This window comes from Nilaparvata lugens, chromosome 4 (assembly GCF_014356525.2).
Source record: "Nilaparvata lugens isolate BPH chromosome 4, ASM1435652v1, whole genome shotgun sequence".
Taxonomy (NCBI): domain Eukaryota; kingdom Metazoa; phylum Arthropoda; class Insecta; order Hemiptera; family Delphacidae; genus Nilaparvata; species Nilaparvata lugens.
Window position 1 is genome coordinate 6369807 of NC_052507.1, and position 27829 is coordinate 6397635.

At 37.2% G+C, this 27829-nt stretch overlaps 1 protein-coding gene across 1 annotated transcript in view; it reads left to right on the top strand.

The window, feature by feature from the left end:
* LOC111046207 (helicase SKI2W) overlaps positions 1 to 27829 on the top strand; it is a 72234-nt gene that overhangs the window by 26103 nt on the left and 18302 nt on the right. Inside the window, exons 8-15 of the mRNA XM_039425660.1 lie at positions 11568 to 11884; positions 14871 to 15180; positions 16828 to 16874; positions 16967 to 17327; positions 21234 to 21295; positions 21509 to 21810; positions 25256 to 25409; positions 26967 to 27117. Coding sequence (XP_039281594.1) covers positions 11568 to 11884; positions 14871 to 15180; positions 16828 to 16874; positions 16967 to 17327; positions 21234 to 21295; positions 21509 to 21810; positions 25256 to 25409; positions 26967 to 27117 — 1704 coding nt within the window. The remainder of the gene's footprint in view (positions 1 to 11567; positions 11885 to 14870; positions 15181 to 16827; positions 16875 to 16966; positions 17328 to 21233; positions 21296 to 21508; positions 21811 to 25255; positions 25410 to 26966; positions 27118 to 27829) is intronic.

Below are 27829 nucleotides of genomic sequence, written 5' to 3' on the forward strand. Positions count from 1 at the left end.
TGTAGTAATGTCAGCACAAGCAGGTAATGTTTTCTGTTTCTCAATTATTCTTTTCTAGATTATAATGACAAAAAATAAAAAAAGTTACTTGGACGTGAATGTCTCGGCTAACGCCTCGACTAGAAACATCATTCTCGCCTGCAAAACGGCCCTTCCCGTCTTTGTGACTTAAGATACTATTATTTTATATATTCATATGATAATATACAATAACGGGAAGAATCGGCTTATACCGGGTGCGGTAGCAAAACTTCCTTTTTTAAATTAAACACCATACAGTCAGCTGATTTCGTAAAAGAGCGAAATTTGTCTCGTTAAAGAGGTCAGACTATAAAGTTTTCTTCCCGACATGTTCAGTCGCCATCATGCATTTGATAATGACATCATATAGCCGAAACATGTTGTAAGTAAAGCAATTTTAAAAATGGTTCTAAGATTTATATTTTTATTTATATTCAAAAGTAGCCCTAACGGAAAAAATACATTAAAATAGATTTGTTTTGAATTAATTGATAGCCTTCTGATGTTGTTGTTTAGCTGAAGTCCAGAAAGAAGGTTATGTTCTCCCACTTGTAAACAATAAAATAGATTGGATTTGAATTAATTCATAGACTACTGATGTTTTTGTTTAGGTGAAGTCCAGAAAGAAGATTATGTTCTCCCACTTGTAATAGTATCTCAAGTCACAAGGACGGGAAGGGCCGTTTTGCAGGCGATAATGATGTTTCTATAATGATATTTCATTCGAGCACTGCAAAAGACATTCACGTCCAAGTAACTTACACTATTTTTTGTCATAATAATCTAGCAAGAAAAATTGAGAAACAGAAAACATTACCTGCTTGTGCTGACATTACTACATGCATTCTTTAAACATAACCTAGTTTACAAGTTTCGAATCTGGAATTTCTTGATTGTAGTTGACAAAATTTCCACCTGGAGCGCTAAAAGGCGGTTTTTGTACCAGTTTTGCTGTTCCAAATTCGGAACTAGGAAAAATACTCGACTGTAAAGAAAGCATATGATTTTATCACAGTATAGTATGCTGTAATTAGAAAAAAACCCAAAAAAACTTTGGACTACATTTGAAAAAGTATCTGGTTAGCTCTCATGGCTGGGATAGTGCCGAGAATTTCTGGATTACATTAGTATAGTAATTATTCCAATTGAATAGATTTCATTTTGTACCACATCTTATATCATGTTATACACTGGGCTAGGCAATATCAGGTCTGACAGAATCCAAGGGCAGGGCAGTGGACTGTGAATGATAGTTGGTATAAATACCTACAAATAAATCTTTGAATTCTGTGCATAAAAATACTGATAGCTTGAAGTGTGGTAAGTACGCCAATAAAAAGACTAAATGAATCAACAAGATAAGATTTAATAATAATAAGATAATAATAGGCAGATGGCCTCATACAAAAACAATTGTGTCAAATATTTTGGGATCAATAAAATAATAATAGGCAAATGGCCACATACAAAAACAATTGTGAGTAGATTAAGTTAAATATCTTTAAGTCTTTAAGTCCTTGAATCTTTAAATAATGATAGGCAGATGGCCACATACAAAAACAATGAGTCAAATATCTTGGGATCAATAAAATAATAATATGCAGATGGCCACATACAAGAACAATTGTGAGTAGATTAAGTTAAATATCTTTAAGTCTTTAAGTCTTTGAGTCTTTAAATAATGATAGGCAGATGGCCACATACAAAAACAATGAGTCAAATCTTGGGAAAATTATAACACGTGAAATAATGTAGAGAACTACAAAATTTAAATGAAATTAGGTCAATGACATTAATGACCATTGAAGTCTGACAATAAATGAAAAGGTAGTATTAATGATACCTGAAATGAATATAAATTGAGTGCTATAATGAAAGCTATTACTATAAGGTACAATATTAATGATTAAAAAATGACAATAAGCTGTAAAAAATGCTCAGCAAATAACATACATAAAAAATATATGCGGCATAGGCCTTCAGTGATTTGAATGTCAAGATAGACTTCGACCAAACAATTAATAGGCGTCACTGGCCTTAGAATAACACTTAAAAGCTAAGGGTAGCTAATAAATGTAATGAAGATTGTCCAGGTAAATATAGGCGACATGGGCCTTCAATGAATTGAATGTCAAGACAGACATCAATTAGAACGAGTAATAGGCGACAGTGGCCTCAGAAAATCACTTGTAAAGCCAAGGGTAGCTGTCAAATCCAATAAATAAATAGGCATCGGTGGCCTCAGTGAATTGAATGTCAAGATAGACATTAATAAAACAATTAGTAGGCGTCAGTGGCCTCAGAAAATCACTTGTAAAGCCAAGGGTAGCTGTCAAATCCAATGAATTAATAGGCGTCGGTGGCCTTAGTGAATTGAATGTCAAGATAGACATTAATAAAACAATAATGATGCAAACGTAAATGAAAATTGAAAAGAACGATTTACATAACCTGAATAAAATTTTGAAGAGGAGATGCGGCCAGGCAGACAGGCAATGACTCCGCAATACCAGCAGGAACAGGACATCAGCAAGTGATGAAGTGATCTGGCCATGCGATGACAAGCATGGAAACGTCCACTACAGCAGGCGAATCCCCCAATGGAAATGTAGGATGGAGCAAGTAGAATTCCAAATGAATAATCCGATCTTCAAGTTGTGGAGTTTTTGGATTGATTTCCAAACGGTAGAGATGATGCACTTGAAAGTTTGAGTTTCATGAGGTGAAGCCAATTGTAGAAAAATGGCAACTGAAGCCTACATGAGGTTGTAATTTTTGACAAAGTTTATCAAAGCAATATGCAAGCAATCGATGAATAATTGAATCACAATTAAAGAATAGAATAAATGAATTAATTTGAAGAATAATTCACACTTTAAAAAAGTTCTGTAGATCAAATGAATAGCGATGAAACGCTCACACGAGGTTGCAATTTTTGACAAAGTTTATCAAAGTTTAACAGAGTAAATGAGTGAAGAAATCGACGAATAATTGAATCACACTTGAAGAATAGAACAAACGAATTAATTTGAAGAATAATTCACACTTTAAAAAGGTTCTGTAGATCAAATGAATAGCGATGAAACGCTCACACGAGGTTGCAATTTTTGACAAAGTTTATCAAAGTTTAACAGAGTAACTGAGTGAAGAACTCGATGAATAATTGAATCACACTTGAAGAATAGAACAAACGAATTAATTTGAAGAATAATTCACACTTTAAAAAAGTTCTGTAGATCAAATGAATAGCGATGAAACGCTCACACAAGGTTGCAATTTTTGACAAAGTTTATCAAAGTTTAACAGAGTAACTGAGTGAAGAACTCGATGAATAATTGAATCACACTTGAAGAATAGAACAAACGAATTAATTTGAAGAATAATTCACACTTTAAAAAAGTTCTGTAGGTCCGATGAATTCAGATGAAAAGTTTAGACCGGGCGCGAGATGCACACCCGACGACCTCCATGAAAAGACAAAGAGACGCTGCAAGCTACAATGAAAAGAGGCAAGATGCCGGATGTGTTAGAAACGTAGGCAAAGCGCTCGCAACCGAATGGTGAAAAAGTAACAAATATCTAAAAGGTAAGATGCCTAAAGACAAGATTAAATTCCAAAAAATCGAATAGCACAAATATTAAAATTGCAACGGCAAACAATCCGACGAAAAAGGTACGAATAGAAGTATAGAAAACCAACTTGACTAGAGTAGCAACGTGAACCTTGACTGTGACGTCACTGGTCAGCGCAGACGCACAAAAGACACAGCGCGCAGACAGACAGACATGATGTCTACGTAGTAGCGGAACGAAAACAAGTGGAACCGTTCCAATAAATGCTTTGTCAGATTTTACATAAACTGGGCCCCTTGTGTCATACGGGGGTATGGCACAATAAGAAAAAGTAAGAAATATGTAAAATCTGGCAAGGCAATTGGAAATTGAAAACTGGGCCCCATGTGAGAACCAGGGGAAAAACAATGAACCTAAAAATACAACATGAACCATAAGAGCAAGGGGATTAACTAGAATCCTCATCAATGGGAAGAGGTGCTAAACTCGAAATAGCTCTCTTAAAAGTGCCAGAGGGAGTGAGAACAGTGACAACTCGAACCTTTTCGTCCTTACTGGGATGAACTTCAGTAATGCGCGCCAGCTTCCAAGTGGACTGCGCGGAACCAGGATCCTTCAAGATGACAACTGTACCGACCTTCAAATTTTCATAATTGCTTAACCATTTGCCTTTTTTCTGAAGAGTGGTTAAATATTCACGAGACCACCTATCCCAAAGCTCCTGGATAGAAACAGCAAGTTGATACCAACGTGAACAATGATCAATGTGTTTGGTGTTAGGCGGCAAGAAGGGTAATGACGTAAGTGGATGTCCAATCAAAAAATGACCTGGAGACAAGTAGGCAAGATCATGTGGATCTTCCGACAAGGGAACAAGAGGGCGCGAATTCAAAATGGCCTCGACCTGAGCAGCAAGAGTACAGGTTTCTTCAAAGTTAAATACCTTGTTGAATGTAACTACACGGAATATGCGTTTGAAATTTTTTACCGCATTCTCCCAGAGTCCACCGAAGTGCGGAGCCCGAGGGGGAATGAAGTGCCATTGGATGTTGAGTACAGACATAGTGTCATGAATATCTGATTTGAGACGATCAGAGGACAAAAATTCGTGGAGCTCACGTAGCTCATTGTTGGCACCAACGAAAGTTGTGGTGTTGTCCGAAAAAATGGAATGCGGGATGCCACGACGAGCAGAAAAACGAATCAGAGTGGCAATAAATGCCTTGGAAGTAAGTTCCGAGACAGTTTCAATATGAACGGCACGAGTTACCATACACACAAACAGCGACAAGTATGCTTTAGAAAAAGTATGAGATTTGGGGCCGCCTACATGGATGGAAATAGGACCGGCGTAATCCAAACCACAATTATAAAAGGGAAAGTTAGCCTGAACGCGGGCCGCTGGTAAACTACCCATGATTTGCTCAGAGCGAAGAGCCGAAAAGCGAAAACACAATATGCAATGCCGCAATACACTTTTGATGGTGCGACGGGTGGAGGGAAACCAAAATCGTTGTCTTACACTGGCCATGGTGGCCTGCACCCCAGCATGACTTAGACGACGATGGTGAGCAACAATCAATGCACGAGTGAATTTGTGATTGCTAGGCAACAATATTTGATGTTTGTAATCAAATGAAGCATTTGCATTTTGCAAACGTCCACCAACTCTGAGCAGAGAATTTGAGTGAATGAATGGTGACAAGGCTTTAATAGAACTATTAGGCAATAGCTCCTGATTTTGACGCAATGCTTTAAGTTCGGCAGAGAAAGCTTCTTCTTGAATAGATTTGAAGATACAATTTTCAGCTTCTGAAATTTCAGAGATAGTTAATTGACCAAAGCGCGGAGCGACTGAATTTTGTTTCCTACAATTATGAATGAACCGTAGAACATATGCTGTTGTATGAACGATTTTGTGATAAGTTGAGCAACTATTGATTATACCTGAGATTACATCATTACGAGAAGAAGTAGTAGCTAATACCTGAACTGATTGAGAACTGATTTCCTGAACTGATACCTGAACTGATTTCTCTAACTGATGAGAGACAGCATTTGAAGTTAGAAAATTCGACGTGACCCTACGGGGAGCGGCCACAGGCGAAGCGAGGAGGCACGAACGAGATGCTGCAATAGGACGAATAGTTTTACAAGAACCAAATATGACCCAACCTAGACTGGTTTTCTGAAGGATGGGAGCGTTTTGAGCTAGATATAATTTACCAGGCTGAAGAACAGATGCAAATATGCCAGCACCAAGTAACAGATCTACAGGCTTAGGCTGATCAAACAATGGATCCGCTAATTTGAGTTCAATGGGAATTGAAATTTTGGAAAGATCGATGTTCACACTAGGAACATTAGCTGATATGCTATCAACTACAATACAATGTTCTTCAACCGACCACGAACGATCAGATGAAGCCAAGCAGACTGAATGAGAAATAGATGATTTGGTCTTATTCTCACCTACACTATGAATCAAAGTGTCAGAATACAAAGCAGCAAGTGACAATTTTTCAGCCAACCTAGTTGACATCAAATTACAATCAGAGCAAGAATCTAAAAGAGCGGTTGCTTTAATAAATTCTCCACTAGAAGTTTGAACCAAAACCTCAGCAGTAGGTAACAAGGCGACAGTTGATTGCTGTTGCAAACACAGAGACGAAGTGGAGCTCATTGTGACATGAGAGTTCTTCTGAGGCTGTTCTGCATGAGAAACAGCTTGCTTTGTTGTTTCCACATTCTGAACCATGACGGAATTCAAAACAGCATTCTTGCCCCTGGAGGGAGCAAAGGATTGAGAATGAATAACATTTGAAGTTACCTTATCCTTAGAAGCAGGCTGAGTGTCCCGTGATTGAGGATATGACCTGTGAAGAACAGTGTGGTGACTCTTGCCACAAAGTGTACACGATTTGTCCGAACAAACATGATTGGGTGCGAAAGGCTTGAGGCAATTATAACATAACCTTTTGTCACGGACAGCATTCCAACGATCAGTAACCTGCAACTTCAATAATTCATTACAACGATTTGGAAAATGACCAACAGAATTACAAAAACTACAAGGTGACATAGAAGAGGTAGTAACCTGCATCCTAGCTTGAACATTCGATTGATTTTGATTGAACTTCGGCTTGCTATGAGCACCAACCGAGTTGGATGTACTTTGCTGTACATTTCCTTGATGATGGTTAGCTGAGCTTGAAGCAACAGCTTCCATGATTTTGCATTGTGATTCCAAAAAATTCCAAAATTTATCAATGGTGGGAATGTCGTGTATACCAACACTCTTTTCCCATTCTCGAACAGTAGCAGTATCCAACTGCAACAACATTTTGTGCATGTACAATAAGTCCTTGATTTGGACTCCAAGTTGAAGCGCTTCGAGCGCGGTAATGTGGGACTTGCAAAAGTCAATGAATGCCCGTAATGATTGCGGACAGTTACGCTTTATGGTAGGCGGAGATTCAATTGCCGTGACGTGCCTGGCAGCAATTAATCTCTTGTTGTCATACCTCTCCCTTAAGAGGTTCCATGCAAGCTGAAAACCATTTTCGTCAGCTTCAATGTGCTCCACTCTAGCAAGAGCTTCACCACTGAGTGATTGACGAAGATAGAAAAATTTCAATGAGTCATTAATATTATCTTGATTACCAATAATATTAGTAAAAGCACTTGAGAATGCTTGCCATTTTGAAAGCTCCCCATTGAAGTGTGGAAGCGGAATCTGAGGCAACTGAAAATTTGCCAAATGTGAGTTTTGAGATGTTGGCCGCTGGGAAGCACCAGCAGTGGCCTCATTGTTGCGTTGTCTGCTTTCAAAAGCAGTTAATGCAGCGTTTGCCTTAGAGGTAATGGAGATAAACTTATTAAGTATCTCAAAATGAGTTGAAGTGTCTTGTGCTTGCAACTCTGAATTCCATAGTTGTTCATGGATCTTATTATACTTAATTCTAAGTGAACCTAGTTCGTTTTTTACAGTCAATAATTGATAATAAGTGGCTTCAGTGTCCACAACATAATCGTTATAGCTGGTTATGAACCAATCTATTTCCTGGTGTAAATTGTCTCTTGCATTGAAAAGAGCAGAAGGCTCAGGAAGTGAATCTTCCTCATGATCAGACATGCTTAAAAACTAACAGAAAAGCCTGAGTGAATGAAATGATGCTGCACTGTAGCAATGCGATTGCTGCGCCAATAAGCAACTTTGGGCGCTGGTCCAGTACGCAGAGAGGCACGCCTGTGCGTTTGAGGCAAGTTGTATCAAGCTTGCTGTGCAGCGAGTCAAGTAGCAAGCTCGCAAGGCGGTGTAGTTTGCCGTGTGTTGTTTTCTCAATGCGCAATAGCCGTCTGTGACCAGTTCAGTGCGGTTCAGTCTCTCAGGGTACAAGATAGTTGATAGCTGGTGCATACACGTCGCAGCGTGCTTTGAGTTGCAGCCAGTACTGAAAATTTGAAACAAGTGTGTGAATGCTTAATATTAAACAATATAAACATACAAAGGTACAATGAAATAAAATATACTCTAGAGTGGGACCTAATCATTGGCGTCAAGCTAGACTATTAGGCACACGGTCACTGGAACCCTAAGGTTCAATGGACCAAGAAATGGGTAATAAAAATTAACAATTATCCTAGTTAACGCTAGATCAAAAAATGAACGGGCCGGAGGACCAATTTTTACAATTGGTCCAATTAACAATTATCCCAGGTAAACACTGGATCAGGAAATCTGGCCCGGATGAACCAATTTTTATGACAGAATCCAAGGTCAGGGCAGTGGACTGTGAATGATAGTTGGTATAAATACCTACAAATAAATCTTTGAATTCTGTGCATAAAAATACTGATAGCTTGAAGTGTGGTAAGTATGCCAATAAAAAGACTAAATGAATCAACAAGATAAGATTTAATAATAATAGGCAGATGGCCACATACAAAAACAATTGTGTCAAATATTTTGGGATCAATAAAATAATAATAGGCAGATGGCCACATACAAAAACAATTGTGAGTAGATTAAGTTAAATATCTTTAAGTCTTTAAGTCCTTGAATCTTTAAATAATGATAGGCAGATGGCCACATACAAAAACAATGAGTTAAATATCTTGGGATCAATAAAATAATAATAGGCAGATGGCCACATACAAGAACAATTGTGAGTAGATTAAGTTAAATATCTTTAAGACTTTAAGTCTTTGAGTCTTTAAATAATGATAGGCAGATGGCCACATACAAAAACAATGAGTCAAATCTTGGAAAATTATAACATGTGAAATAATGTAGAGAACTACAAAATTTAAATGAAATTAGGTCAATGACATTAATGACCATTGAAGTCTGACAATAAATGAAAAGGTAGTATTAATGATACCTGAAATGAATATAAATTGAGTGCTATAATGAAAGCTATTACTATAAGGTACAATATTAATGATTAAAAATGACAATAAGCTGTAAAAAATGCTCAGCAAATAACATACATAAAAAATATATGCGGCATAGGCCTTCAGTGATTTGAATGTCAAGATAGACTTCGACCAAACAATTAATAGGCGTCACTGGCCTTAGAATAACACTTAAAAGCTAAGGGTAGCTAATGAATGTAATGAAGATTTTCCAGGTAAATATAGGCGACATGGGCCTTCAATGAATGAATGTCAAGACAGACATCAATTAGAACGAGTAATAGGCGACAGTGGCCTCAGAAAATCACTTGTAAAGCCAGGGTAGCTGTCAAATCCAATAAATTAATAGTTGCTACTATTGAATACAATTATATAGGCGTCAGTGGCCTCAGAAAATCACTTGTAAAGCCAAGGGTAGCTGTCAAATCCAAGAATAATTGCTACTATTGAATACAATTATATAGGCGTCAGTGGCTCAGAAAATCACTTGTAAAGCCAAGGGTAGCTGTCAAATCCAAGAATAATTGCTACTATTGAATACAATTATATAGGCATCAGTGGCCTCAGAAAATCACTTGTAAAGCCAAGGGTAGCTGTCAAATCCAATAATAAATAGGCGTCGGTGGCCTCAGTGAATTGAATGTCAAGATAGACATTAATAAAACAATTAGTAGGCGTCAGTGGCCTCAGAAAATCACTTGTAAAGCCAAGGGTAGCTGTCAAATCCAATGAATTAATAGGCGTCGGTGGCCTTAGTGAATTGAATGTCAAGATAGACATTAATAAAACAATAATGATGCAAACGTAAATGAAAATTGAAAAGAACGATTTACATAACCTGAATAAAATTTTGAAGAGGAGATGCGGCCAGGCAGACAGGCAATGACTCCGCAATACCAGCAGGAACAGGACATCAGCAAGCGATGAAGTGATCTGGCCATGCGATGACAAGCATGGAAACGTCCACTACAGCAGGCGAATCCCCCAATGGAAATGTAGGCTGGAGCAAGTAGAATTCCAAACGAATAATCCGATCTTCAAGTTGTGGAGTTTTTGGATTGATTTCCAAACGGTAGAGATGATGCACTTGAAAGTTTGAGTTTCATGAGGTGAAGCCAATTGTAGAAAAATGGCAACTGAAGCCTACACGAGGTTGTAATTTTTGACAAAGTTTATCAAAGCAATATGCAAGCAATCGATGAATAATTGAATCACAATTAAAGAATAGAATAAATGAATTAATTTGAAGAATAATTCACACTTTAAAAAAGTTCTGTAGATCAAATGAATAGCGATGAAACGCTCACACGAGTTGCAATTTTTGACAAAGTTTATCAAAGTTTAACAGAGTAATGAGTGAAGAAATCGACGAATAATTGAATCACACTTGAAGAATAGAACAAACGAATTAATTTGAAGAATAATTCACACTTTAAAAAGGTTCTGTAGATCAAATGAATAGCGATGAAACGCTCACACGAGGTTGCAATTTTTGACAAAGTTTATCAAAGTTTAACAGAGTAACTGAGTGAAGAACTCGATGAATAATTGAATCACACTTGAAGAATAGAACAAACGAATTAATTTGAAGAATAATTCACACTTTAAAAAAGTTCTGTAGGTCCGATGAATTCAGATGAAAAGTTTAGACCGGGCGCGAGATGCACACCCGACGACCTCCATGAAAAGACAAAGAGACGCTGCAAGCTACAATGAAAAGAGGCAAGATGCCGGATGTGTTAGAAACGTAGGCAAAGCGCTCGCAACCGAATGGTGAAAAAGTAACAAATATCTAAAAGGTAAGATGCCTAAAGACAAGATTAAATTCCAAAAAATCGAATAGCACAAATATTAAAATTGCAACGGCAAACAATCCGACGAAAAAGGTACGAATAGAAGTATAGAAAACCAACTTGACTAGAGTAGCAACGTGAACCTTGACTGTGACGTCACTGGTCAGCGCAGACGCACAAAAGACACAGCGCGCAGACAGACAGACATGATGTCTACGTAGTAGCGGAACGAAAAACAAGTGGAACCGTTCCAATAAATGCTTTGTCAGATTTTACAAGGTCATTATTATAATTTATTATAATTTACAAATTTTGTTGCATCTAACACATATTGTATGTAAATATATTGATCTATTATAGCATCACTGATTTATCTTGTTTATTGAAAGGATTTGATTTTAGTTGTTAATGTATATACTGTAATGTTAATTAATAATAAGTAAGTAGTCAAAGTACGGCTGCTCCTTCCCCAAGCTCGAGCTTGCTCTTTTGGGGAAGTAGTTCCTTATGTTTATTTGTATTTCCTATTGATTCATTTTGTTGTTATATTTCTAAATTGTGAATTATTGTAATGCTTTTTCAAGGAATAAATAAATAAATAAAAAAAAATAAAATAATATGTTTATTTGTTCTACAATCAGCTGTTTAACGGCTTGATTTCATGGATGTAAAACAGCTGAAATTGAATGACTATGACAAAAACAATAAAATAGATTGGATTTGAATGAATAATTGATACTGATGACTGATGTTGTTGTTTAGGTGATGATGCTGCTACCGAACCACGTGAAGATAATAATGTTGAGTGCTACGGTGCCGAACGCAATCGAGTTCGCCAACTGGGTGGGCAAGAGCAAGAACAAGAAGGTCTACCTGATCAGCACCAATAAGCGACCTGTGCCACTGCACTTCTACCTCTACCCGGGCCTGCAATCTCGGCGGCGCCAAGGCCAAGCGGGCAAGGCTCTACTGCATCCGAGAGGCCGACGGCCAGTTCAACTACAAAGAGTGAGAAAATTAGATTTTGTTTGGGTGGGGAGTTCCTTGTGGGAAGGTCCCACCTCTCCTGAAAATACAGGGTTGGATGATTTGAAATAACAGTTACACACTCATTTTATTGATTTATTTATTTATTTGTTGATACAATTACAAATCATATGAATGTGATCGGGATAGTTTAAAAAAAACTCAAAATTTATTTTTTTAGTGTGTACCTTGGATGTTGCCATTACAAAAATTTAAGAGGAAAAATTGAAACATTGATTATGTACGAGAAATAACGTCTGTTAAATGCTGCCCGTTTTTGTCCATACACTCCTGTAGACGTTGTTAGAAGTTGTCCATACTCCTCTGAAGCATTCCACGTGGTACCGCTCGAATTTCTCGTGTTATTGTTTCACTCAGGGCTTTAAGGGTTCGTGGTTTGTTTATGTATACACGTGCTTTTAGGTAGCCCCATAAAACTAATTATCATCCCTTACTTTTTTCGAGAAAACGGTCGAACCGTCACTGTCAATACGGATGCTGCGTCATTTTTTTTCTGCCACAATTGAGAAAACGACTTATCAACGTCAATACTGTTTGGTTTCAACAAGATGGGGCGACATGCCATACATCGAGAGCAGCTATGGAATTTCTAAGGCAGACCTTTCCTGGACGCCTCATTTCGTTGCGTGGAGATGTGGAGTGGCCTCCTCGGTTACCGGACCTGTCACCTTGTGACCATTTTTTATGGGGCTAAATAAAAGCACGTGTAAACATAGATAAACTACGAACCTTTGAAGCCCTGAGTGAAATAACATAAGAAATTCGAGCGGTACCACGTTCAATGCTTCAGAGGAGTATTGACAACTTCTCACAACATCTACATGAGTGTATGTACAAACATGGGCAGCATTTAACAGACGTTATTTTTCGTATACAATTTTTTCCTCTTTGATTTTTGTAATGGCAACATCCAAGGTACACACCAAAAAAATAAATTTTGAGTTTCGTTTAAAGATGAGTGGGTAACTGTTATTCCAAATCATCCATACCTCTCTGCCCAACCCTATTATAAATTAAGCCGTCAATGAGCCTTACAATTGGCATACTTCAGCCGGGACCGACAACGGTTCAACGTGTCCATCCGATAACACGGGAGTGACCTGGTTAAAAAAATTTTGGCGATGAGCGAGTTTGAACCCGGGATCTCTGGGCTGCTATGCAAGCACTATCCACTAGACCGCTCTAAGCATTCTATCACTACCTCCGTAAACAAAGCCATAGTGCATTCTGGTGACATCAGCACAGGTAGGGCTCCTACACCAATGAAAATTGTTGATTTCAGCTCATCTATATAAGCTAGTGTTTTTATTGGTGTAGGAGCCCTACCCGTGCTGACGAACCAGAATGCACTATGGCTTTGTTTATGGAGGTTTAGTCTCAGCTCTACTAGACCACGGATCATTTCAACTTCAATGAGTGAGCTCTTTAGTTGCCAATCAGTGTGTAAATTGCAGTTTACTGTCACACTTTACTGTTTAAATGTTTAAAATAGTGATAATGGCAGTTGAGAAAGACAGAAGAATATCATGATCCAAATTTGAAGCCGATCACTGTCGACTACTGTCTATTACTAGTAGTTCTGTGAACAGTAGACCTCACGCTCAGTAAGTTACATTGACCTGTTGTTATGTTTTCTCAAAAATTAATAAATAATTTATCAATTTTTAAAATGTCTAGAAAAAATCCTAAATAGAGCTTTCTGTCCTATCTTACCGTGACGTGTCGTCCCGTAATGTGAGTGTGAGCGCTGTTATCAGGTCTGGCTGCAACTGTCTACAACATTTATGGAAAGATATATTATTTTCCTACAGTTACGTTGAAAAGTGGCCATTGCTGCACTGATTACAGAACGCAAAGAATCACTTTTCCGCTCTAGTGCGGGAAAAATTTTTCTGCACTCCAGATTTGCAACATGGCAACGCAAAATACTTGGTAGGTTATATGGAGCAACAGTGCAGCAAAATCAAAATGAAGTTGGTAACAGTGACTGGGCTGCTATAGTGAGCAGAGGTGCAACCAAGCACAACGCGCTAATTATTAGTATTAGATATTATAACCAAGGACAACATTTTTATTCAATTTGACAATAAATTAAGGTTTTTATCAATAATAAAATTACACAGAAAAACATTTGATGCATTTCAGGCAATTTTACCCATAATTACCCACTTCTCATATTCAATGGTAACTGTAGGAAAAACTTAATGTGAAATACGTGCGCAAAGTTCCTCTGCTGCACTCAAGAAACCATTCCGCCCTCGCCTACGGCTCGGGCGTAAACGTTTCTTTCGGTGCAGCAAACTGTCACTTTGCGCACTAGTTGCACAAATAACTATTTCAAAATGTTCGATGTTTTTGAACGATTAGTATTATAGTCAACTGTCTACTAACGTTGATGGAAAGATATATTTTCAAGATGTTCGATGTTTTTGAACGAGTAGTATTATAGTCAACTGTCTACTAATGTTGATGGAAAGATACATTTTCAACATGTTCGATGTTTTTGAACGGGTAGTATTATAGTCCACTAAACAGCTGATTTATGATGAATAATTCTATAGTCTGATTTTTACTCTAATATTGGCGTATGAAGGAGGCTCCTTTTTCGTTTTATATTATCCTTGAAATGCAAAATTTAAAAAGGAACATACCTGCCAAATTTCATGAAAATCTATTACCGCGTTTCGCCGTAAATGCGCAACATATAAACATTTAAACATTAAGAGAAATGCCAAACCGTCGACTTGAATATTAGACCTCACTACGCTCGGTCAATTACTGTTTTGGCCGGGAGAAAGTGTAAGAACGGCACAGTATGAGAAATACCTACTATTACTTATTTAGTAATAGTAGGTATTGGTATGAGAGACTAATAGCGTCACATGGCTTCACGAAAAATAACTCCTAGGACTATCGGCTTGAGGTAACAGTTAAATTTGGAACATAAACGCTCTATATCATGAGATAATATATCTTCTTCTGTTATCTTTTATGGTATAAGCTATGATTTTTTTAAAGGTATGATGCCGCTAAAGCTGACGACTCGAAAAAATCAGATCAAAAGCAAATGATGAAGCAAAATCAGTACCAGAAAAGAATGAATTTCCAGCAACTGGTTTCGATGTGGAAGACGTTCATAATTCACCTGAAGAATGAGGATAAGTTGCCAGTGGTGATATTCGTGCTTTCAAGGGCCCGCTGTGACACGATATCCGATTATCTCAAGAGTCTCGACATAGTCGGCGATAAGGACAACGCTCATTACATTCATCAGTTCTTCAAGAAAAGCATAGAACATCTCAAGGACGAAGACCGTAATCTACCTCAGGTAGGCTCATTTCATAAAACTATCGTGATGTCTGTTTGTATATCATGTGATGTTACTTAATCACATGATAACTGTTTGATAATATAATAAGTTGTTTACTGAGTTTAGTTTGTTATCTACGTAAATAAAGATGGTTGCTTCAAATGGCTAAGAATTTATTAAGATACTAGCCGTCAGGCTCGCTTCGCTCGCCATATCCGTCTAGCCAGGGGGCTGCGCCCCCTGGACCCCCGACTGGATCGTCCAAGAATGAAATCAGCAGGCTCGCTTCGCTCGCCTGCATTTTTCATTTGAGCATTTTTATCATATGTTAGGACGATCCAGTCGGGGTTCAGACTAAACGGATATGGCGAGCGAAGCGAGCCTGACGGCTAGTAATATAATATTCCCGGAATAGCTCTAATTGAAGTAGCAGTGCCCAATCAATTTTTCCGCAATAAATGCATTTCAATTAATCTCAGGTTATGTGGCAAAAGAATATCTCATCAGGAAGCTCCCCGTTACCTAGGAGTCAGACTTGATAGATCCCTCACATATCGACAACATCTGCAGGGGTTGAGAGATAAACTGAAGACAAGGCTAAATATCATCAGCAAACTTGCGGGAACAACCTGGGGTTGTGACATGAATGCCCTTCGAACATCAAGTCTTGCACTTCTGTACAGTACAGGGGAGTACTGCTCTTCTGTCTGGGCTCGCAGCAGACATGTTGAGAAAATTGATACAGTTTTCAATGAAACTATGAGGAAGATTAGTGGGACATTGAGACCAACAGAGACTGAGTGGTTGCCTGTGCTTAGTAACATCATGCCTCCAGATCTCAGAAGGTTGGAGAAGAAGAACAAGTTCATTTCCCAGTTACAACACATTCATGAGGATCTCCCAGTCTCTAGAGATTTGGCTAACCCTCCACCAAGGCGCCTCAAGTCAAGAAGATACTTGAGACTTGATGAGCAGGAGGAAATTATAAGTGCAAGGGAGTTATGGAGACTGAGATGGTTGCAGAGGTCAGGAACAAAGGCCTTGTGGATGACCCTAATAACATTGTTCCTGGCACCCAGCTGAGACGTAGAGAGTGGTGTGGCCTTAACCGGTTCAGGACGCAGGTGGGAAGGTGTGCTGAGCTGATGACAGCATGGGGATACACATCTGATCCTTGAAATGCAAAATTTAAAAAGGAACATACCTGCCAAATTTCATGAAAATCTATTACCGCGTTTCGCCGTAAATGCGCAACATATAAACATTTAAACATTAAGAGAAATGCCAAACCGTCGACTTGAATATTAGACCTCACTACGCTCGGTCAATTACTGTTTTGGCTGGGAGAAAGTGTAAGAACGGCACAGTATGAGAGACTAATAGCATAGAGAAACAATAGCGTAAGTAGATATCCCATGGTTTAAGGTGTTTATGTCGTAACTTTTACTGTTATCTCAAGCCGATAGTCCACGTAGTTCTTTCCCTTGAAGCTGTATGACGCTGGTAGTCTCTCATATTGTGCCGTTCATACACTCTCACCCCAACAAAACAGTAAAAATCGACAATAATCGATAGTAATCGGCTTGAGATAACAGTAAAAGTTGCGTCATAAACGCCCTATACCATGGGATATCTACTGATGCTATTGTTTCTCTATGCTAATAGCGTCACATGGCTTCACGAAAAATAACTCCTAGGACTATCGGCTTGAGGTAACAGTTAAATTTGGAACTTAAACGCCCTTTACCATCTTCTTATGTTATCTTTTATGGTATAAGCTATGACTTTATTCATTTTTTTAAAGGTATGATGCCGCTAAAGCTGACGACTCGAAAAAATCAGATCAAAAGCAAATGATGAAGCAAAATCAGTACCAGAAAAGAATGAACTTCCAGCAACTGGTTTCGATGTGGAAGACGTTCATAATTCACCTGAAGAATGAGGATAAGTTGCCAGTGGTGATATTCGTGCTTTCAAGGGCCCGCTGTGACACGATATCCGATTATCTCAAGAGTCTCGACATAGTCGGCGATAAGGACAACGCTCATTACATTCATCAGTTCTTCAAGAAAAGCATAGAACATCTCAAGGACGAAGACCGTAATCTACCTCAGGTAGGCTCATTTCATAAAACTGTCGTGAGGTCTGTTTGTATATCATGTGATGTTACTTAATCACATGATAACTGTTTGATAATATAATAAGTTGTTTACTAAGTTTAGTTTGTTATCTACGTAAATAAAGATGGTTGCTTCAAATGGCTAAGAATTTATCAAGATACTAGCCGTCAGGCTCGCCATATCCGTCTAGCCAGGGGGCTGCGCCCCCTGGACCCCCGACTGGGTCGTCCAAGAATGAGATCAGCAGGCTCGCTTCGCTCGCCTGCATTTTTCATTTGAGCATTTTTATCATATGTTAGGACGATCCAGTCGGGGTTCAGACTAAACGGATATGGCGAGCGAAGCGAGCCTGACGGCTAGTAATATAATATTCCCAGGAATAGCTCTGATTGAAGTAGCAGTGCCCAATCAATTTTTCCGCGATAAATGCATTTCAATCTTCAACTTGGTGCCAACCTAACAAAGTCAACTCAACTTAATGCCAACCTGACAAAATTATTAATTTAGTTACCAGCTAACAACTTTTTCGAAGAGGTACTCTCTCTAGATTATAGTTCTATATTAACATATGGAATGGACATTTTTCAATTATAATTAAGAGAATAAAAAGAATATACATGCTAAAAGACGAACTTTAAAACCCTTAAAAACCACCCTTAGAGTTAAAATATTACCAAAAGATTTCTTAGTGCGCCTCTAAAGGGCCAACTGAACATACCTACCAAATTTGAACCTTTTTGGTCCAGTAGATTTTTAGTTCTGCGAGAGAGTGAGTGAGTCAGTCAGTCAGTGAATGAGTGCCATTTCGCTTATATATATATAGATTTAAACATGGCGCAGTCAAGGAATTGAACAGAAAAGGAGAATGATAACGACAGGATTGAGTGAGTAATAAAATTTGGTAACTATCGTATTATTTTTTTTCTTAAAAGACGAACATGGATTTCAACAAGCCAGAACCGTTACTATGCAACGGGGAAAATGTCTCACAAAATTTCGAATTATTCAGGAAAAAATATCGTAAATTATTTTATAGTGACTGAGACAAATAAAAAATCCAACCAAATTCAAGTTGCAAGATTGAAAAACTTGTTAGGCAATGAAGCTTTGATTTTATATGAATCCTTACAAGATGTGGATGAGCCAGAAACGGTAGAATCACGTTAAAATGACAGTGAAGAAAGGTAGGAAAACAGCGTTAGCCACTATCTTCTATAGAGGATAGCTGTTACTGGTATATCTTATCTAATATCAACTGTTCATTCTTGTTTAAAATAATGAATTAATATCGAGGACCGAGCTTCGCTCTGGAGTACAAAAGCATAAAAAATTTATTACGAAAGAAGAAATTATAATAACATTCATAGTTCATACAGAAATGTTCTATCTAATTACAGTAAATTGAGATTAATTCCCAGAGGAATGCAAAAATCTACCTCACAAAGGCCCGGTTGCACAAAAGCCGGTTAAATTTTAATCCTGATTAATTTCACGTGAACCAAATCAGAGAAGACCATTTCAAAGAGATGGATCTACTGGAATTAATCAGGATTGAAAATAACCTGGCTTTTTTGCAACCGGCACTAAGTACCTGATTGAATTTTTACAAAAGTTCAACAGCTGAATCATAATTTTGACACAGTCCCACACACATGAACTCGCTCACTCACTTCTATCATCAACAGACGACGAAATAATTATTATCAGCTGTTTTTCCAAGGATGAATAATAATTATCCTTTTAATGTCCTTCAGTGAGTTTTCCCAGGGATGAGACCTAGTTCAATCGAATCTTCATATTATAAACCTACTATTTTCTGAATTTCGTGAGAATCGTTAGAGCCGTTTTCGAGATCCGGTGAAATACAAACATACAAACATCTAAACATATAAACAGGAATTACTCGTTTAATAGTATAGGAGATACTATTAGAGAATAGTATATAAGATTAGCTGGTATTTTTTAAAAATCTTTTTAACCAATCATGTATTAAATTCTATGCCTACACTGCGACGTTGCAATATCGTAGGCCGGGGCCTTGTATTAGAGTTGGCTATGCTAAAACCCAATTTTCCACTTTTTTCAAATGTCCACGTTCTTCGATCAGCCGGACTAGCGACGCTCTACTCCAAGGCCTATTAATACAGGTCATGACACTCGTGTTCCTTATGGAGCGGCCATTTTATGGAGTCTTTATGGCAGTACATCTGAAAATCCAATCTAATTCAATTTGCTCGTAACAAAATTATGCATTTTAAAAACAATATTCCAGTTCAAATAATATGTGAATTCAGGTTTTCAATTTCTTAATAATGAAAATTCAATAATAAATGCCTCAATTATTCATTTATTTATTATTAAAAATTGTTCTTATTCTTGTATCTTTTAATGTCCTTTAAAAATAACCTGAATTGTGTCGCACTCCGCGCTCAGATTTTTCTTTGCGGGTGCTATTTTTCCGTAAATTATTAGTTAATTTTTGTTTTGTAAAGTGTTTTTATGGAAATAAATTTTGATTTGATTTGATTTGATTTATCTTGAAAGGATTATGATTCATAAGGCATTGGGACAAGACAGAAATATGCGAGGCCAACTTAAAAAAGAGTTTTAAGTTCCCGATCAATTAAATCTAAAAATCAACAATTCAGTTCCTAGTTGCAATCGAAATATTATTATTCTGTCTGAAAAAATTATTTTACAATTCAAAGCCAAGCAATACCCCTTGTATAATATAACAAAATAACACATCATGTTGTTCAATCTATAATGATAACAGGTGATAAATTTGAAAATTGGTGAACTAGAACCCCATAAAATGGCGATTTTGCAATGCATCACGGGATTGTGTCACGACCTGTATTTATAGACTTTACTTTACTCTATAAGGATTTTATGTAATCGATATAACAAACTATTTACATAAATGTATGTAATGTAGATTAGTATTTCGTGAAAATCGTTAGAGCCGTTTTCGAGATCCGTTGAACATAAATAACCAGATATAAAAATACAGAAATTGTTCGTTTAATATAATAGGATATTGTTATTTCCTCATTATCTCTTTGAAATGCATATAGATAGAAGAAAATAGTTAATATTTGAACATTTGGATAGCCTATGGGTCACTATTAGCCCATACAAGGAGTTTATATAATTTGAATTATTGATTATAAATGCACAGTACAAATGCTAATATAAAGTTTTTTTAATGATCACATTTAGTTTTTATATTATTTTATTTAAAGCTTCCTCTATCCAATTTCCTCAGTCTTAACCAAAAAGACCACTAAAGATGATGCTTTAGTGCATTGAAACTTAAATTTGGCTAAAATTATGTGGAAGTGACAATTGCCTATATGAATAAAGTTGAGCATTTGCTTATACTTCTAAAATATTGAGCAAATGCTTCATTTTCTATGAATAAACGTAAGCAAAACCTTTTGCTCATGTTCATAAAAAAAACAGTTTGAGCATTTGCTCAAAAGTAAAAGCTTATACTCAAAATTGTATGAATAAACTAGAGCATTTGCTCAACTTTTGAAGAAAATTCTTCAAAAAAGGTGAGTCTAGTCTAGAGCAGCTTTTCACCTTTTGCTCATAGTAAAATGGCTCAACTAATTCATGTGAGTAAGAGGAAACTATACCAGATACGATCACAACCAATAGTTGAGAACTATAATACTCTTTTTAGATTCAACCATGATATATATCACCATTATTCCTACAAAAGAATTAATACAAAATATAGCCATATAATATATAATAATAGCCATAATATAAAGATAGCCATCACAGAATAGGAAATAGGCATTTAAGAAGATGATAGTTTAGACGATTATAAGAAGGCTATTGAGATTATAAGATTATGCTGAAGATTATTATAGAGATGACATTTTTTAACGCTATTATTTCAAAATTCAGAACTCAACTAACCCAAAACTTAATTCATAGAAAGAGAACAGAGCAGACGACCAAATACATGCGGTGTCTATACTTGCATATTTAGCGCTTACGTGAGTAGCACATTCTAACCTTTCACTATAAAAACAAAGTAAGGCGAATCAGCTGATGAAAAATCTGTAAAGTAGGTGAGCATTTGATCTAGAGTTCAGGAGCATAAGGTAAGAGTATAAGGTAAAGCATATTCATATAAAAATGAGCAAATGCTTATGCTTCTACCTAATGCTCATGAGCGAAACCTTATGCTCTATGCTCATGCTCATGAGCATATGCTCATTTTTTATTCATATGGCCCAATATTGTTTTCATTCCACCTACTCTATTCTATTGTTACAGATACTGCTGGCGACAGAAACGTTTGCAATGGGAGTGAACATGCCGACGAAGACAGTGGTGTTCGAGACTATTCGCAAGTTCGACGGCAAGGAGTCGCGCGACCTGAATCCGGCCGAATTCATCCAGATGGCGGGGCGGGCCGGCCGCAGGGGCATCGACCAGACCGGCACTGTCATCATTCTCTGCAAGGAGTCCGTTCCCGCCCTCCAGAACCTCAAAAATATGATGCTCTGTAAGTGGCCATGTCAGCATCTCTTCAACCGCACGAAAATAGGCCGATGTAAATTGGAACGGTGTCCGTCAGAGTAAATTCTATCCTGTCTTGTCGAGATACCGGTTTAAAAATGGGTGTCAGTTGAAAGCAGAGAAAGGTCGGGAGAAAAGATTATGTTACTTTGATTTATCAATTTCATGTGTATTAATTAAATGAAAAGACAGAGGCTCAAGTCTTGAGCGATTCAGGTCGAGAAGAGACTCGACTCTAGTCGAGAGCATGTGTTTTCAAATGGTGACGTCGTGGAGACTAGAATCAACTGGTCTGAGTGTCACCATTTGGAAACACATGCTCTCGACTAGAGTCGAGTCTCTTCTCGACCTGAGTCGCGTAAGTGTGAGTTGAGCCCAAGAAATTGTCAAAAAACACAGATTTTATGAAATTTAGAAAGACCGGTTTCGGTTGTTACACCATTGTTAATCTCTCAAAATTTCAGACTAGTTTATCAGAGACTGACAATGGTTTAACAACCAAAACCGGTCTTTTTAACATTCAATAAAATCTGTGGTGTTTGCAAATTTCTTAAACTGCGTTTACACCAAAGCTATTAACAAAATGTTTATTTTTCCGTCCTTATAGATTCTATTAGATTGAACGGAGCTTGAAAAACACATATGCACATCATGTGTATGATAAGTTTTGTTCAATCTAATAGAATCTATAAGGACGGAAAAATATACATTTTGTTAATGACTTTGGTGTAAACGCAGCTTAAAGCTTTTTATTTAATATGAATAATTATTATTATGTGTGGAAGATTTTAGCTATCTGGGTAGCATGTTGGACAGAGAGGGCAGAAACGACAAGGAAGTAATAAACAGAGTACGTAAGGGAGCCCAATTTTAGCAACAAGTAAGGACACTTCTGTGGAATAAGGAAATACCACTCAAGACCAAACAAACTCTTTACAGTAGCTACTATGTGCCGATTGCCAGCTACAGCTTGGAGGCCTGTACCACAAACAGGAGAGAGGAGAGCAGGCTGCAGGCGGGGGAGATGAAGTTCTTGCGGACATGCGTGCAGAAAACGAGGAGAGATAGAGTGAGGAACGACGAAATAAGGAAGGAGGTGGAGCAGAGGGAGACCCTATTGACCCACATTTCAAATGCAAGGCTGAGGTGGTACGGACATGTGGAAAGAATGGAGAATACTAGAACGGCGAAGGTGTGGCTACACGGAGAGGTGGAGGGAAGACGACCTAGAGGAAGACCACGAAGAAGATGGCGAGACCAGGTTAGGCGTGAGATCCAAGAGAGAGGACTGGACTGGAGGAGGTTGGAGGAGGAGAGGAGCTACTTGGACAGACAGACATGGCGAGGCATCGTAAACCGCACCCGGGCAACTGGAGACGGAGATCGATAATGATGATGATGAATAATTATTACAATGGTTGCGTTCAAAGCCTTTGATCGGTGAGTGAACGATAAGACCGGTGAGTGAACGTGGCTCTGAACGAAGCACTGTTTGGTCTAACTCAAAGACCAAAACATGCATAGACTCACATGCAGCGCTAGTGTACTTGGAATTGAAATCGACCATTGAGGGGACAACCTGGAAGATTATTACATACTAAAGATCTTGAAGATTTTTGTAATCTATAATATTACAAAAATATATATTATGTAATATCTTGCGCTAAAATACCTCAATGGCAGCCTTTTATTTCAAGTAAGAGCTGGAAAGGCATAGGCATTGTGGGTTTATACCTCTTCAAGGTCTTTGGTCTAAATGATGAGAAAAAATACATCATATCCGGTTCGTTCACTGATCAGCTCAGCATACTTTTCTACCGATGGAAAAGAACGTAAACAGAGTCACTGTTTACAATAATTATAATGGACTCCATTATAATGTATTTGGCAGCACAGAAATGCATGGCTACATAAATATTTAACATTTAAAATCCAAAGCATTTTAAACAACTTCAATCATTTGATGGTTTTCCATTTCAATTGATTATAAAATAGGTTAGATTCTAGTTTTGTTTACAAATGTAACAAGCAGAGGAAACATCTGTCAGTCATGACTCATGAGCAACCGTTAAGCCACAGAATACACACAGAATGGAAGGTATCAATCTAACCAAGACTTGAGTGCACAAAGACCACGACACGTGACTGCATAATCTTGTTAGAAATTAAAATTACCGCTATATTGCAATGCTACACTTTCTTTCAAGATGGCGGATTTTGGCGTCAGGATACTAGCCGACTTTCCATTCTGTGGTTCATCTGTGATAAGGTTTTTTTACTGAACGTAAAAAAACACGATGGAATTGATCAGTGGCTTTGAACGCAACCAATCAACTTCTCAACTACACAAAAAGTAAATTTCATGCGTCATTGTATGCAATTAATAATCCACTCGACAGATGATTTATGACAAATGATTCCATAGTCTGATCAGCTGTAGACAACTCTCATTTGATAACGTTGCACTAAACTGTTCCAATTTCAATCGAACTATTTTCGTGCGGTTGACTATTAATAGGCAGTGTCAATAACTATCGTTTTCAAACTCCGCACTAATGTCAGGAATGTCGGGTTTTGGCTTTTAGCAGTAACTGTTCTAATTGTGCTGGGTATCAATTTGTAGATCATATAGTGAGGTTCACGTTATAATGGCAGTGGAGCAAGATAGGAGAAAAACGTTGTCGAACCTCTGTCTTGTATAGACGGTAGCAGATACAGGTTTATTGATGTAGTAATATTAAATGTTCATTCTCGTTCAAAATAATAAATTATATTTTATTAAGAAAGAAATGATATTTTTCAATAATTTCATAATTAAGGTGAAATATTTTGTTAGTTATTTATTAATTCTACATTGTTAAAAGACGATCTGGCAACAGAACAAAGCGAGAAAGAGATAGCGCTATGTGCTTTGTTGAATGAAAGACAAGGATAGCAATACCATTGCTAATCAAACACTGCTATTATAACGTGGACCACACACTATAGGTAATATAGTGAGGTCCACGTTATAATGGCAGTGGAGAAGGATAGGAGAACAGTGTTGCCGATTCTCTGCCTTGCCACTGCCTTCTATAAGAAGATTCTGGTATCTATATCTGATGTAATATTATTTGCTCATTCTTGTTTGTAATAATCAATAATTATATATTATTTGCGCAGAATATCTATGAATCTACCGTTTCGCATTGTCGTCTGAATGCTTTTGGAATTCGCGACAACATTTCACGCGTGTTTAGGCTCAGTAGCTTTGAAGACTCCAACAGATTGATGTGATAATTTTCTGTTTCATATTAAAATAGAAAATGACTTTTTCAAGATGAAGTGGCAAAGTTTGGAAAGTAATGTCCACTCTACCCCTTAACCACGATATTTTCATTGACTAGTGATATTTTCATTGACTACCTAGTGATATTTTCATTTTATTGCAGCCAAGCCGTCAAAATTGGAATCGCAGTTCAAAGTTACTTACGCCACGATTTTGAAAACACTCTTGCGAACCGGTGAAGCCAGTAATGCAGTCGATAAATTGATGTCCAGTAGCTACAAACAGCATTCTGAACAGTACAAGCAAGATGATGCAAAGTGAGTACCTATTCTTCAATTGAAATAGAAATATTTATTAGCCAATAAACGGGCACGGTCTAGGAACACGAAAAAGTGGTAAATTGTTTTAGTTCCAGTAGTAAATTGTTCAATCACGACAGAAGATGTTGCATAGTCTAGTGCAAGACTAGTTTTACAAGCGAAACTATTATATATAGTGTAAATGAGAGAGAAGTACACACACCCAGCAATATCTCTATTCACAAATCTTACCATATACCGTAGGCGAAGCGAGCCTGACGGCTAGTATCGTCAGGCTCGCTTCGCCTACGGTATATGGTAAGATTTGTAAATAGAGATATTGCTAGGTGTGTGTACTTCTCTCTCATTTACACTCACCTGGTATATGGCGTAGAACTTTGGGGAAGTACATCTGGTTTAAACTGTCAGAAATTATTCATTTTACAAAAGCGTGCAGTGAGGTACTTGGCAAACCTGGATTACAATCAATCGTGCAGGAATGCATTTAAAGAACTACAATTACTCAATTTTCCATGTATTTATATTCACAGAGTAGTATTATTCATTGCTAATAAGATTAAATAATTAAAAAAGAATTGTGATGTCCATGGTTATTCTACTCGTGGCAATGGGGACCCATTTATTAATCACCACAGATTAAGATTCTCTGACAAAAGTTCTAGTGTAATTGGTTTGAGACTGTTTAAAAAGTTACCAAAATGTTTATACACCCCATCAATAAATTTTAAAAGAGAACTCTATGCTTACTTAGTGAATAGGGCTTACTATAGTGTAGATGAATTTCTGAATGATGACACTTGAATTCTGCTGTTGTATCATGAATGTATTCTTACCATTGTTATATGCTTAAATTTTTAATTATACATTGTTATTCTGTCTATTTTTATGTTTTGACTTGGCCTGTATGTTCTTTTTTGGCTCAATAAAATGAATTTGTCCGTCTAGCCAGGGGGCTCCGCGCCCTGGAACCCCGACTGGATCGTCCAAAAATGAGATCAGCGGGCTCGATTCGCTTGCCAAAAACGCAGATTTTGGGCGTATCTTTGGCGTTTTTTCAAATTCCTTCTAACACAACATTATTACATCCTAGCTTAGCTTCTGTATTAAATTTGAACAATTTCTGTTCATTTGTTCTCGATAAATCTGAGAAAAACGCTAATTTTGGGCATATCTTTGACGTTATTGTAAATCCCTTCTAACACAACATTATTACACCCTAGCTGAGCTTCTGTACTAAATTTGAACATTTTCTGTTTATTTGTTCTCGATAAAACTGAGAAAACACTGGAAAAACGCAGATTTTGAGCGTATCTTTGGAAAATTTTCCAAATCCGTTCTTAGTGCGCCTCTAAAGGGCCAACTGAACATACCTACCAAATTTCAACGTTTTTGGTCTGGTAGATTTTTAGTTTTGCGAGTGAGTGAGTGAGTGAGTGAGTCAGTCAGTCAGTGAGTGAGTGCCATTTCGCTTTTATATATATATATATATATATATATATAGATTTGTTTACTTGCTGATTGCATTCTACTTGCGTTCTTTGTTTGCTTATACAGGGACGAGCAATTGTTGGTAAACTCAAAAATCGAAGAATTGGAGAGAGATTTGGTTGTAACTAGAGACGCTAACCTATTCAGACTAGAGGGAGCAATGAGAAATTTCTATGACTTTGCAATAGAGTATCTCAACCAGAGAAAGTTATGTCAGGTATGTAATAAACTAGTACTATCACATTATTATAATTGAAAGGTCTCATTGTCCAACAAATAAAATTACAATCTAAACTATATTAATATTGCTCAGGATTTGTACACTAACATCAAAAGTTTCTCAATTTCTTTGAACTGTAGGTACTTTGTTTATTCATTTTTCTTCCACCTACTGTTTAAAGTACTTACTTTACTCCCTGGAACATAACGATAAAGTGTCACTTTTCGCTCTTGCGGGACTAAAAATAAAAAACTCCCTAGAGACTAAAAGTAACTCCAATATCTCTATTTAAAAATCTTTCATTGGAAATAGGTTGGGAGGTCAAAGCTCAGATGAGGAAACATAATAGTCCAGTCAATATAGACATAAAAAAGGGGGTGTGCTTGCAATTTATATTGTAGTTCTGATTTTTTAATATATTATTTGGATACATAAGAGAAGTCCAGAACCAATTTCTTCATGCAAAATTTCCTTGTGCTAGATACAGGGTGGCCCAAAAACCTCGTATTTTCGGCTCATTTTCCAGTTTTCAGCTATTTCTGCCAAATCTTGTAATCGGACAGAAAAATTTGCTCTCGCCTTTTTTAGATTATAAAATTCTGAATAAAATGAGATCATTCGGAACGCTCTATCTTCAATGAGTACTGAGTTTTGATTTTTCAAATATGAGTGAAATTTGAAGAAAAAATCAATTTTGATGAATTTTAGT